General features: G+C 62.7%; 1 protein-coding gene across 1 annotated transcript; it reads right to left on the reverse strand.

The window, feature by feature from the left end:
* On the reverse strand, positions 1–13,432 carry SLC6A9 (solute carrier family 6 member 9). The gene is made up of 13 exons (XM_086461962.1): positions 13,403–13,432; positions 4,792–4,948; positions 4,486–4,617; positions 3,139–3,391; positions 2,931–3,063; positions 2,369–2,503; positions 2,187–2,290; positions 1,871–2,108; positions 1,635–1,769; positions 1,224–1,323; positions 849–949; positions 480–650; positions 1–213 (listed from the first exon to the last, which is right to left on the reverse strand). Exons 1-13 carry the CDS (start codon positions 13,430–13,432, stop codon positions 1–3), a joined length of 1,902 nt encoding a protein of 633 aa, XP_086318088.1.
* Positions 13,433–13,642: the final 210 nt, after the last annotated feature.

Raw genomic sequence — 13,642 nt, forward strand, 5'->3', positions numbered from 1 at the left:
TCACAGTCTGGAGTCCTGGCCGTGGGCTAAGCCGTTGCTGCCCCGCACGGGGGAGGCAGCCACTGCCTCGCTCCGGCCCTTCTCCGGCTGCAGAGGCTGCACCTCCAGGTGGGACTCAGTGGAAGGGCTGAACACTTGGGCATAGCGCCCACTGCGGTGCTCTGCCAGTGCTGGGCCCCAGTCCTTGCTTGCCTTGGTAGCGTTTTTCAAGCGCTAGAAGAGAGAGAGAAAGAGAGAGACAGAGAGAGAGAGAGAGAGGATGGGGACAGGGGCAGGGTTAGCACCCACCACACTCCCCTGCCCCCGCCTCCCCCAACATGCCAGCGGCTCCCACAGTTGCCCAGAGACGGGGTGCCCCATGGATGCTGCCTGTACACAGCCACTGCAGGGTGCTGACAGCTCCAGTGGGGTTGGGGACAGCCTTGCAGGCAGCCCCAGATGGGGCATGGACAAGGGGGGTCTAGCCTCTGGCCACCCACCTCCAACAGTGTGTCCCCGTCGGACCGGCACACTTTGTAGATAGCATAGATGGGGATGCAGATGACGGAGGAGAGTGCCATGAGGAAGCCAATGCTGATGGCCCAGGTGGGGTAGACATAGTCATTGTAGGAGATAGGCCGGTACTGGATCACTGTGAAGACCAGGATGAACTGGGGAGGGACAGGCAGGATCAGCCAGTGGGGAGCAGCCAGCCTGCTCTGCACGTCCCCAGTTGCCCTGCTCTGCCCCATCCCTGCTACCCTCCCGCAGCCCAGTACCCTCCTCCCCAGGGCAGGTGAGTGGGGTGTCCAGGTGAGCTCCTTGCCTACTCCTCCCATGCCCCTGTACCCCACAGTCGGGATGCTCACAAAGATGATGGCAGGTGAGATGAAACGCCAGCAGATCTGGAAGAAGAGTGGGGGCGGGAAGCCCAGCATCATCTCAATGTCCTTGAAGTAGTTGCTGTGCCCTGGGAGGAACAAGTGGCCATCAGCCCCGGTAGCAGCTGGGCTGGGGCCCCGGCGGGATCCCCAAGCCCTCTCCCACGCCCCCCAGCACCAGCTCCAGACCCCAGGTGGTGGGGCCCATCAGGCTCCTCAGCTCATGGCTGCCTGGATTGGCCAATGGCCTTGCCAGTTAGCACACAGCAAACTGCTGGCTGGCTAGAAGTTAGCACAGCACCTTCCCAAATGGTTGGCCGAGGCAGCCCTGCTGGCTGATTTGCCTTAGGTGGTTGCACCTACCGTAGATGTACATGATGGCCACACACATGATGCAGGAGATAACGACCAGAGAGAAGCTGGCAGCGTAGTTGTCCATCAGCAGTAGCCAGTAGATGCCCGCCTGCAAGAGGGACCTGTTGGCACAGCTGCTGTGGCAGTACCACTGCCAGGGCTGCCATGGCAACAAACAGATTGGACACCACCACTGCGACTGGCGTGTCAATGCCCAGTGCCAGGGTCAGCATTGTGATGCTTGGTCTGGATACCATTGCCAGTGTTGTCATGGCAACACCAGGCCCTGGGTGTCACCACCGCCACCGGGGTGGTCACAGCACCAATGTGGACATGGCTGATGGTGTCAGCGCCGCACGTTGGCCGTGGCAGTGGCACAGGTACAAGGCACGCTATCACCACCACCCCATGGTTACCTACCTGTGTGGTGAGTGGGACGCCCAGCAGGAAGCCTGCCACAGCCACCCCCAGTGTCACGAAGGTCTTCTTGCGGATGATCCACTCGTTGCCCACCTCGTCCACGATGGCCGTGACCAGTGTCTCCAGCAGGCAGAACTGCACGTGGGGTGGAAGGGGTAGCATGTCACCACCTTGGCCCCACCATGCCACCCCACCCCAACATGGTGACCCCACCACACTGCCCCACCATGACCTACCTGTGTGCCCAGCCCCAGGAGGATGAGCATGAAGAAGAAGAGGATGGACCAGAGGGGTGAGATGGGGAGCAGGGTGAGGGCCTCGGGGTAGGCGACAAAAGCCAGGCCAGGGCCGTGGTCAGCCACCTTGGAGACATCCACGCCCAAGTGGTTGGCCATGAAGCCCAGGATGGAGAAGATAACGAAGCCGGCGTAGACGCTGGTGGCACAGTTGGTGATGCTGATGATGATGCTGTCCCTGTGGGGTGAAGGTTCAGGACCGGCAGCAGGCCCGGAGGACAACAGGGGGACAGGGGGACTTCAGCCAGCCACTCACCGGTAGCAGTTGTTGTGGAACTTGTTGTAGGAGGCCATGGTGATAAGCCCACCCCAGGCGCAGCCCAGCGAGTAGAAGATCTGTGAGGCTGCGTCACCCCACACCTGCAGCAGTGGGGAGGTCAGTGTGCCCCCACCAAACCCACGGTCCTCTGGCCACTGCCACCCCTTGTCCCTACTTACCTTGGCATCGAGGATCTTGTCCCACTGAGGTGTCAGGTAGTACATGATGCCGGTGAGGGCCCCCTCCAGCGTGATGCCACGCACAAACAGGATGGTGAGCACCACGTAGGGGAAGGTGGCCGTGAAGTACACCACCTGTGGGGCGGCACCTCAGTGGGGTGGGGCAACAAAGGGTGTGGCCTGTGATGTGGCAGGGCTATGGACCAGGGGTGGGTCTATGGACCAAGGGAGGGGTTATGTATGGTCCAGAGTTGAACAATGGACCAGGAGGAGAGGGTATGGTCCAGCGGGATGGGGTACCGTCAGAAGGCAGGGCATGGGTACATGGGAGGAACTGTGCCCAGAAGGGGTGTGGCCTTTCCCAGAGTGGGAGGAGCACACACAGAGGGCTGGGGCCACTCCTAAAAGTGGAGGGGCTGTGCCCAGAAGGGGTGGGGCCATGCCCACAATGGGAGGCAAATTCCCAATAGGGAAGGGCTATGCCTAGAGGGGGCACGGCCATCTGCAGATGGGGCACGTCCACACCCAGGGGGTGGGGCACAGAGGGGGAACACGCAGGTACCTTCCCTGAGGACTTGACGCCCTTGATGAGGCAGAGGAAGACAACGACCCAGGAGACGCCGAGGCATCCCAAGAGAGGCAACCGCACCTCGCCCAAGTTCCCAATGTCATCTGACAGATCCAGCACGTATCTCCTGCATGGGGGCATCCAGTGTCAGCGGAGCCCTGTAACCACCACCTCCCCTGCCCCCTGTCCCTGCCCCCGCTACCTCCAGTACTCCTCGCTGGGGCTGGTGCGCTTCTGGGTGGCATTGAGGAGGCGGGTGAGGTTGAGGGCGGTGCGGCTAGAGAGGTTCCCATCCAGCACCCCCGCGCAGTCAGGCGTGTTCCAGGCATTGCTGCAGTATGTCCAGGGCAGCACGCGCGTCATGGACACAAAGAAGTAGTAGAAGGCAATACAGATCACCACGTTGTAGTAGATCCCGATGTATGTGGACACCACCATCATCCCGTAGCCCACGCCTGGGAACAGCACCGGGGAGGGGTGAGCGGCATGGTGCGGCATGGCACAGGCACGGCACACAGCACAAGGGATTGTGGCGTCGGGGAGTGGACAACATGCAGTGCTGTTGGCAGCCTTGTAAGCCATGCTGCAGCTCAGGGCCTGGCTGTAGCACTGGAGTGGGGAGCACTGCGCATGGGATTGTCTACCTCCAAGCAAAGCTAGTGGTGCTGAGGGTCCCCTGGGACATGTGGCAACGCACTGGGGGTGGATGGCCTGCAAGGCTGCAGGCAAACCCTTGGGGTCTGCAGCCCTAGAGAACCACTGGGTGGGGGGGTCTCTCCTGGCTATGGTGACTTCAGAGATGCAGCTACCTGGTGGCATGTGACACGCCATACAAGGATGGGGAAATGTACCCCAGGCTGAGCACACTACGGTGCAGAACACGTAGGAGCATGTGCATGGGCTGCCTGCACTCAGCCATGGCACATGGGCATGTCACCTGGCGTGTGCCAGGGGAGCCGGCAGCGTGGGAGCACACTGATGTGCGAGGAGATGCACCTAGAGTGGGGTCCATATGTGGCAGGGCAAGCTCTGAGCACAGCCAGCACCCACACGCGTGGGCACAGCACTCACTGCCCGTGGTGCAGAGAGAGGACCTCAGGAGCATGCCCAGAGCCAGAGGGGCCACAGGCACCCGCAGCATGTTGAGGGGACCTGAGTGGCCTCTGCAAGAGTGGCGCACTGGGGACACATGTGGCATGGGCAGGGATGTGTCTGTAATGCCTGCAGTGAATGCCAGTGCAGGGCTGGGGTATGCGCAGATGTGTCGCGTGTGCAGGGACATGTGTAATGCACGCAGAGGACGCCAGGCGGGCTGTGTGTGCAGGGCAGTGCGGCCCAGGGTGGGTGTGTGCACACTGGACCCATGCAATGCAGGCAGTGATGTGTGTGCCGGGCTGTGTGAGCTGCAGGTGCCAGCATGGGGCTGTGTAATGTGGCAGAGGTGTGCGTGCAGGGGACACATGGGGTGTGCGGGGGCCGTACCATGTGCCCGGGGCTGCGCTGGCAGACGTCCTGTGCTGGCCTGTGCTGCTGGGGACGGGCAGCTTACCTTTGAACATGGGGCTGACCCTCCAGACGCCAAGGCAGCCCTGGCTGGCAAACTGCCCGAAGGAGAGCTCCATGAAGAAGAGAGGGATACCGCAAAACACCAGCATGATGAAGTAGGGGAACATGAAGGCACCTGATGGGCAGGAACCAGAGGGTAAAAGTGGGCAATAACCCCAGGCATGGCTGTGCTCCCCATGCCCTGCACCACCCCAGCAAACCTGGGGCCAGCAAGCACTGCGCGGGGCCAGGGTGCACGCTCCCAACCCTGCCTTGAGGCACCCCACTCCCTTGCCCCCCCAACACCCACCTCCCCCATTGCGGTAGCAGAGGTACGGGAAGCGCCAGACGTTGCCCAGCCCCACGGCGTAGCCCACGCTGGTCAGCACGAACTCGATCTGGTTGCCCCAGTTGCCACGCTTGACACTCTTGTCCTGCTTGCCCCGCTCCCCGGGCACAGCGCCATTCTGCGGAGAGATGCCATGGGGTGTGTCAACCAGGGACCCCCCCTGCCAGCCCCATCAGAGGGGTGATGGCTGCTGAGTGGGGGCAGGTGGTCCCTGGCTTCCTTCCCCATCCCTCCCCCATGCCAGTCCCCACCACCGGCATGCACAGGCAGTGCCAAGGAAGGGGAGAGCAGTGGTGGTGGCCCCCCCGATGAATAGCTCTGCCTCGAGCCCGGCTGCAGCAAAGGAAGAGCCTGCAACTCATACAAAGCAGGTCCAGGCGCCCGAGCACAAAGGGGCCTCTGTTCCCGCACCGCCCCTCCCCGCACCCAGCAAGAGAGGCCCTGCTCTGTGGCCACCACCCGCAGCTGCAGGGGAATGGTGGGACCCCTGGGGTGAAACAGGGGTCCCCTCCTCAATAGCTAGCAGAGTGCAGTGGCTAGAACAGGTGGAGCCTGGGTGCCCCCCTGGGAAAGGCACCCTGCCACAGCCCGGGTCCCGCTGCCAGCTCAGCACCCAGTGAGGGCACCATGCTTGGGCAGCACAGGGTGGGGGTCCCATGCAGGTGAGTCCGCTTGGGAGGGACAGCCCCAGTGCCCAGCCATTCCTCACAGCAGGGGACCTGGGGGGGGGGGGGCAGATGGGGCAAGAAAGGGTGCTTTGTGCACGGGGGACAACAACAATGGGGATGAGTGCTCATCAGCCCCAGCAGAGATGGCACCCATCACGTCATTGCTCAGTTCCATCACGGCCCTGTGCTCACACTAATGTCCTGCCAGGACGCTGCTGAGCTCTGGCAGGTTGGGCTGAGGGCAGATGGAATTTTGGGGTGCTGCAGGTGCCCCAAGCCCTCCCTTCCCTATTCGAGTCCATGTGGTGGGTGCATGGGATGAGGCTGCTGGTCAGTCCATGGCCCCACAGCACACATGACCCTATGGGGGCAGCATGGGGTGCCGGCAGCCCTAGGAGCATGCCAGCGCTCCACACTGTCAGTCTTCCCACTGTGGACACCCCTGTGCACATGTCTGCTCACACTGCTCCCCCCACTGCACCTCCCTTCGTGCTCCTCACCATGGCTGATGCCGGCAGCAAGTGGGCCACAAATGGGAGCCGTCGCTTTGTATCTGCTCACGCCGGCGGGGTGCAGGCAGCAGGCGCGGTGCACCTAACCGTATCATTCGATTAGGGCCAGCACAGCCGGGACGTGATGCCCGGCGACTACAGCACTGCGCTGCCAAACAAAGCCATCTGCTGCGAGCAGGGCCTGCACACGCCAGGGGCTGCGGGGGGGTTGCCGGGGCACAGGGCTGGAGGAGAGGGGTGATGGGGGGATTGGCGGGTGCTTTGGGCAGGGCTATAGGGATGATACACCGGCCATGCCCAGCCAGGGCACTAGGGTGCACACGCCAGACCGCATAGGCAGAGGCTCTGTCAGAAATGAGCTCACAGCAGCCCTGTGTACTGGGAAGCCCCCTCAGGGGAGGCTTTTATTGTGGGGTGCTGGGCAGGAGCAGGACTGAGGGTCCCCTAGGGCAGGGTGGACAGGACACTGGCACTGTCCCCACACTAGGGCACACTGCCTGCTTGAGCAGGCTGATCCGGTCGGGAAGCCTCTGATTAAGCTGCTCGCACTAACGAGGCTCCTAATAAGCATCACAGCCAGCAGGAGGGGGGGCAACGCTCCAGCATCGCTGGCAAATGGTCTAGGGGGAACACACACTGCATGGTCCCAGCTCAGCCTGGAGCCCGGGTGCCCAAAGAGGACCTCATCCCTGCCCCAAAGCTGGAGGGCCACCCCCTCTGCTCAGGTGACCCTGGCACGGGTTCAGCCCCATGCCCAATGGGGCATCCTAGCTTTGAGCGACCTGGCACTGGTGCAATGAGAGCACCAGGCCTCTTCTGCCCCCTCCCCCCTTTCCTGCAGTGCGGGGCTTTGGCACATCTGTCCCCAATAAGGGGGCAGCCACATGTGTGCTCATGCGTGCACAAGCACGCGCACATGTGCAAACACTTGTGTGCTCACCCATCAGCTTGCTCCCACCCCCCCCAAATTTTGAAAGGTTGCCTCGTCCTTTACACTCATTAACCATCCTCCCAACCCCACATGGTAAAAAAGGTGGGGACACAAAGATGAGCCTCCCACCTCTCCTTGCTGTGGGGCTGGCACAGAGCCAGGCTGCAAAGGAGGAGTTGCCCCTCAGCAAAGATGCAGCCTCTAGGGGCAGGGGTCCTGCTCCTACACCCCAAATTTTCCATGCATGTGCTCCCATGCAGTTCCAAAAGATGTCTGGTTTGGGTGAAAAGATGGGGGGGGGAAGGATGTCCCCTTGGGGATGTTTGGGGTACCCAGGGCATCCTTCCTTCCCCCTTCCCCAGGGATGCCCCCTCCACATGGCCAAAGCTCCCCCAGCCCAGCAGAATGGGCATCATCCATCACACCGCCTGGCACTGGAGCCTTTCTCATGCTAAGCAGCACTGCCTTGCACAATGACAGCTTGGCTTGGGTGCCCGGATGCCCCCCACTTCCCGAAGGGGCCCTGATTTACGGCTGGGAAGCTTGTGGCGGTGTCAATGCTGGGAAGGGATGTCCCCATGGGAGGCATCTCCAGTGTGGTCCCCCCCTTTTTTTTCCCCCATTCAAACTGCCCCCACAAAGATATTTCAGCCCAGCAGAAGCACTCTGTGGGGTGGGGCACCAGCCTTATCCCCCTGAAACAGTGAGTGACCTCCAATTTCTTCCCCAGCCTCTTAATGGGGTGCCAGGGCTTCTCCTGCAATGCCAACATAGGGTGCCAGTCAGCCCCTGATGTCATCAACCTGATGTCATTCTCTTTGCCATGGCAATGGCGATAAAGTCATGGCTAGGCAAGGCAGAGGCTGCTGGAAGATATAAATAGATGCTCATTACAGTGTTTGCCAAAACATCAGCTCTTCCAGGGTAAGGAAGTGGGCTGCAGGATGCCTGGGGCAAGGGGAACCCCAGCCTGGGGTGGGGGTCTCCAGGGATGGGGTAACTGGGAGACAGGACTCTCCAGATGCGGATGTCCTGGGTGTCCTCACTGGCACTGCGGCTCCTGGGTGCTGTGGTGTGTGGGGGTGCCCCTATAATCAGCCCCCTGCACTCCTTGCTCGTGAGGTAATGAACCCACAAGCAGCAGCCCTGTACCACAGGCTGCTGTGCCCTGCCAGGCTGCCTGTCCTGGCTCTGCCATCCCCACCGGCACACCCTAGCCATCCCTGCCCTCTCTCTGCAGTGCCCAGCCCCATGTTTGCCCCTGCCCTGATGCAGCACAGGCATGGTGTGCTGATATGGGCATGCAGCATGACCTGGGCAGTGGCAGCATCCGCCACGGATGCCAGGACGGGCACAGGCAAGTGGGCACTCCCAGGGCCAGGGTGATGCAGTGCTGAGGGGGATGCCCTGATCACTGCCAATGCGGGGAGGCTGCCCAGCCCCACTGACAGCCCTGAGTGTGCTCTGCCAGACACCTGTAGCAGCACCAGCCCAGCCCTGGAGTGCCATGGGGTGCAGGAGTGAGCTTTGACATTGCTCACTGATGTCCATGAAATTGGGGAAAGGAAGAAGGGGATCTTCACTGGACTCTGCCCCTGCAGCACTGAGAAGGGGTGCTGTGCCCCTCTCTTGCAATCAGTAGGTTCCAGAGTTAATGAACACACAGCTGTCAGGCAATCTCTTCTTGCTCCCAACACAGCTACGGCCATGGAGGGCCTTGGTTCCATGCTGTGCCCTCCCTGCCCTGGAGCAGCCCACATCCCCGGCTGTGGGGCTTGGGAGTGCCTCTCCAATGTCCCACGGCACAAAGCTGCAGCTGTGGCTCAGCCTTGCAGAGCCATTACACCAGAGCCAGCACAAAGGGGCTTGGAGCCATGGTGGTGGGGGAACAGCACTGGCATGGCTGCCACCCAGCCTGGCCCCCCGCTCTGCCCCCCCAGACCTTGCTCTCACCTCCCCACTGACCTGCTGAGGGGGCCGGGGTGGGGCAGCTGCCCGCAGTCACCATCCAGGGAGCCAGGCTGGCCAGCTTGGTGACTCCCCAGCTTCATTGGCACCTCAGGCTCTGGCACAGCAGCTGCCCACCCGCCTCCCCCGACTTGCTGCTTCCAGCGCTTGTCACTGCTTTCCACTTGCCTCCTGGCCAGACTCAGCCCCTCACCACCCACCCCACTGCAGCACCAGCACCCTAGCACGCTGCCTGTCGCAGCAGCATCCCTGCCTGCCCCACACCACAGCGACCTCTATGCCCCAGTTTCCCCCCCACAAGCCACTGCCCCACAAGCCACGTGCCCTCCCTGGCAGGCACAGGCAGGGCAGACTGCACAGCAGGCCAAGTCCTGTTGTGCTTAATGAGGCCTCATTAGCGGGGTCCAGCTGCTTGCAGCCCCACACGCTCCAGCAGGCAGCACTGCCCTCCCTGTGGGCACCGCTGCCCATTCTGGCCGGGGCCAGGACCTGCGTTTCAAGTGTGGCAGAGGGCCGTGTCCCCTTGGAGCCCCTCACTCCCACACCTCAATGCCCACAGCCCCAGACATGTGTTCCTGCCCCTATGCCCATCATCCAAGCAGCCACCTGGCCCCGCATGCCCAACTCTTACCCTGGGCTCTCAAGCGCTGCAGGGACCAGGCATGGCCCTACTGGGGGATGGGGGCACAGGGACAAGCCTGCCTGCTGGCACATCCCCAGCCTGGTGTTATGTACTTCACTCTGACGTCATACCACTGGCGACATCAGGGGGTCTCCACGGCAACCCTTGCAAGGTCACTGCCCCACGGGGGACCATCTGGCTGGCAGGAGTGTTGTGCCATGACCCCTCTGCCACTCAGGCACCCTGCAGCCTCCCTGCTTGCCCCCTTGCCAGCCTGGGGTGGGACTCCGGTGGGGTGCTACGTCCTGCAGGAGGGAGGGCACAGGGTGCCCCCCAGCCAGGCTTGGGGTGTCCCAGCTGCTCCCAGCCCTGCATCCTGGCTGGGGAGCGCAGCCAAGGCGCCAGCGAGGCGTGATGGTACGCTAAGAGCAGGGGGACGGGCCGGCGCTTTTGGGTGACCATCTGGGGTCTGGGCAGTGGCGGCCGCGGGCATGCACGTGAACAGCACACGTGTGCGGGGCGGGTGCTCGGCCCCCCATACGCCAGCACCCAGTGCCTGTCCCTGTCGCCTCCTGCACTGGCCACTGGGTAGCTTGGGTTATGCCCCATCCATGGGATGGCAGCACCCCTGGGATACATGGAAGCCCAGAGCCACCCCATGCTGCACCAGTGCCAGTGACCCCCGCCCAGTCCTGCCAGCTCAGCCTCCAGTCCTGCTCCACATGCAGCCAGGCACCTCCCGTGCCTGAACACTCCACAAGGTGCCCACACGAGCATCCCTCCATGCCCCAGTTCAGCTGCATCCTTTGCCAGGGCCACCTACATGCCACCTCCAGATGTCTTGCCCCAAGCATACCACCCCCTGTGCCCCCCGCAGCAGTCTGCACACAGCACAACAGGACCCACTGCGTCATCCTAGGGATGCCAGGCCCTGTGCCAGCCTGTGGGAACACAGTGCTGTTCCTTTGGCAGCCTGGCTGGCAGGCAGAGGGGACTGCCAGCCCCATGGGGATATGCTGCCAGAAACGAAGGGCCCACAGTGGGACCCTCACTTCCCCTGGCACCCGAGTCCCCACCCCGCCTGGCTGGCAATACTGGGGCTGAACTAGAGAGGCAGGGGCGATCAGTACATTGGAGATGGCTATGCATCTTACATCCCCCATCACCCTGTCACTGAGCAGGGCTGCAGGGTGCCTGGGGCAGGTACAGTGCTCAGGGACCTGCCCCAGTGCCACCATCCCCTAGCTGGGCACTTTCCACTGGGGCTGCCTTTCTCTGGCCCCATTCTCCCGGGGCAGACATGATTCTCCTGGGGCACTCAGGCAGAAAAATCCCCCGCTGGCCCCCCCATCACCACCCCTTGGTATTCCAGGAAGGGCTCCGGCAGCCAAAAGCCACTTCCGCAGCTCACCCCTGCCCACAGCTGCTGGCTGGTGGCACTGCCCTGCTGGGAGTGTCTGGGACAGCCAGGGACCCCCCAGCCCTTAACCCTCGGCAGGGCAGTGGGAGCGGCGCCCCAGTGTCTGCCAGGGTGGGCTGGGGCGATGGCAGAAGTCCACCTGAGCCGGGCGCCTTGCAGCTGAAGACTGCCCGGCCATGCCAGCAAGGCAGTCCTGGGAGTCGGGAGCTGCTGGCACTGCTGGAGCCTAAACAAAGAACCCTGAGGAGGACAAACCAAAATGTCCTTAAAGTCCAGGGAGGGAGAGGCTGTCAGACCCTCTCTGCTCCCCTGTGGCCCTATGGGGACACCCGTTGTTCAGTCACACAGGGACTGATCCAGCCCCTGGAGCTGCCTTGCACCCCATTAGGCACCTGCTGTCAAGGCATCTGGGGGGTTTCGGAGTGGCAGGGGGGCACTGCCCACCCTCCTACTTGCTGTTTTGGAGTGAGCATGCAGAGCTTCCCAGGGGCATCCACAAAACACAGAACCTGCAAAAGCAGCACACAGCACCCTTGTAACACCCAGACTAACAGGAAGGTGCAGGCCCCAGCCCATGGGTGGGGAAACTGAGACAGGGCTGCACATCACCCAGCTAATGCCTCCACGACCCCTGTCCCTCCCCAGGCACGGCACAGTGGGCACCCCAAAACCTGCTGCAAACCATCCAGCCCCAGGGGCTGCGCACACATCCCTACGCAGGGGTTGCATCACGGGAATCTGGCTGGGCTGTGGGCAGTGGTGGCAGGATCTGTGCCTGCAGGCAGGGATGAGAGGACAGGCAGGGACCCCACTTTACCAGGTGACTGGCAGGGCCCTGAAGACAGGCTAAGGAGATTAGCTCCCTTCCCCAGTGACCTAGGCAGCTCAGCAGCAAGCACCCATCCCACTGCAGCTCCTTGTGAGGCTCTCATGGTGCAGGGATGCTCCAAGAGAGGGGATGCTCTCACAAGGACCTGTCTTCCTCCCTGCAGCCCTCATACCAGCCCTCCAGCCCCCTCCCAAGCCCTGCGCAGGGTTGTCCTTGTACCTTGCAAACAAGGGAGCCCTGGGCAGAGGGCTACAAGCCAGGGTGACTGGTACAGCATGTGCCACACCCTCTGGTCCTCTGCCTGGCCCTGGGGTGGGCTGGTCAGGTACTTCTGAGAAGCAGGTTAAAGATCGACCGGGAGCAGGTGGGCACTCACACGCCTGGCTCCCTACTGTGGGTGCCAGACTTGGCCCTCGCCCTGGTGTGCTAGTGGCTGCTCTGGCACAGAGCATGGCAAGCGCCCCACACGTGTGAGAGCCCATCTCCGTGACAGACCCCTGATCAAGTCCAGATACATCCTCAGCACCTCCCTGTTCCCAGACAAGGGCTTCTCCTGGAGAAGCCCGCCTTCCCTCCCGCCAGCCACCCTGATGTCTCCACACAGCCCATCGTGGGCAGGTCAGGTGCTGGGCTCCCCGCTGCAGGCACAGCCCGTGGGGCCATGCTGGGACACACAAGCAGAGGAGCGGCGTGCACGCGAGCGTGCTGGAAGCACCTGCTGGAGCACACCACTCCCCTGGCTCTTGGCTTCCCAGGGAAGTCCTGGCTCCCCGCCCTCTGGCTGGAGCATGCAGCTATTTCAGGAAGCCCCCCGGAAAGGGGAGGGCCCGGCAATCGTGTTGGCCCGGGCTTCAGCTCCCATCCATTAGGAAAAAGGGAAGAGCCAAGCCTCACCTGGGCTTACCTGCCTGGCACAGCGCAGCAGCCCAGTTCGGGAACCTGAGCTTGGGGCTCCCAAAGCCCTCGCTGCACGGCAGAGCTGCCACAAGCACAGGGCCCTCCAACAAGGACATGTGCCAGGCACATCCTGCATCCACTCAGGGCACCAAAGCCGTCCCTGGCACAGGCGAGCGCAGGGCACTGCACAGCATCCTGTGACACACTGCTTGTGAGGATGTCAAGCACTGCACCAGTCCCTGGAAGAAACTACCATCCTAGCAGTCCAGTCTGGGAGAGCACGCTGGGTGGAGGCAGAGAGGAAGCAGCCTCACACCATGCCCCTCTGGGGGGCACCTGGCACAGAGGGGTGCCTGTGCCCTTTGCCAAGAGCAGGCAGAGGAGCCACCTGGCCAGGGCTTTCCCGCCTTCACCGCCTGCCCAGAGAGCTGTGGTGGCTGATAAGGCTGGGCAGAGTGCCTGAGATGGGCGATAGCATCTCCAGGCAGAGTGAGACACCGCACCCGGGAAGCCTCACAGGCAGGAGGCTCAGGCCGAGCAGCGACCGGCATCTGCCCCGCAGTCATCATGCTGGGTGAGCACCAGGGTGGCACAACACCGGCTGGGGGTCCTGGGGTGGGCATCAAGCCTTACAGGAGCTCTGGTGTCCTGATCCCTGCACTGGATGCTCCAGGTCCCCAAGGTAGTGGCCCATGCCAGCCCGCCCCCCACACCCCAGCACTTACCAGCAGCCCCTCACTGCACTTATCGGCCATCCCTGGAGGCTGGAGCATGGTGCCGACTGCCTGACGTGGGGTTCCTCACCTGCCCACTCTCCGTTGCGCTGGCTGCAGCACCAGCACCGGCGTGCTTCAATCCACCGTCAGAGCAAGCTGGGCAGAGCAGAGAGACACCAAGAGAGATTTGACTGGTGGGGTGGGCATGTCCCCGCCCCGGGCCTCCTCCTCCCTCCAGGAACCGGGGGG

The sequence above is a fragment of the Leptosomus discolor genome, chromosome 3, assembly GCF_034619465.1.
Source record: "Leptosomus discolor isolate bLepDis1 chromosome 3, bLepDis1.hap2, whole genome shotgun sequence".
NCBI lineage: Eukaryota > Metazoa > Chordata > Aves > Leptosomiformes > Leptosomidae > Leptosomus > Leptosomus discolor.

What these genes read in the sequence shown, in the direction of transcription:
- SLC6A9 (XM_086461962.1), bottom strand. Translation starts at nt 13,432, where the DNA reads ATGGCCGATAAGTGCAGTGAGGGGCTGCTG. An exon ending in TCCTGGGGCTGGGCACACAG is followed by an intron (nt 1,770 to 1,870) that starts GTAGGTCATGGT and finishes CCCCACGTGCAG; the next exon opens with TTCTGCCTGCTGGAGACACT. An exon ending in GGCCATCATGTACATCTACG is followed by an intron (nt 950 to 1,223) that starts GTAGGTGCAACC and finishes TGTTCCTCCCAG; the next exon opens with GGCACAGCAACTACTTCAAG.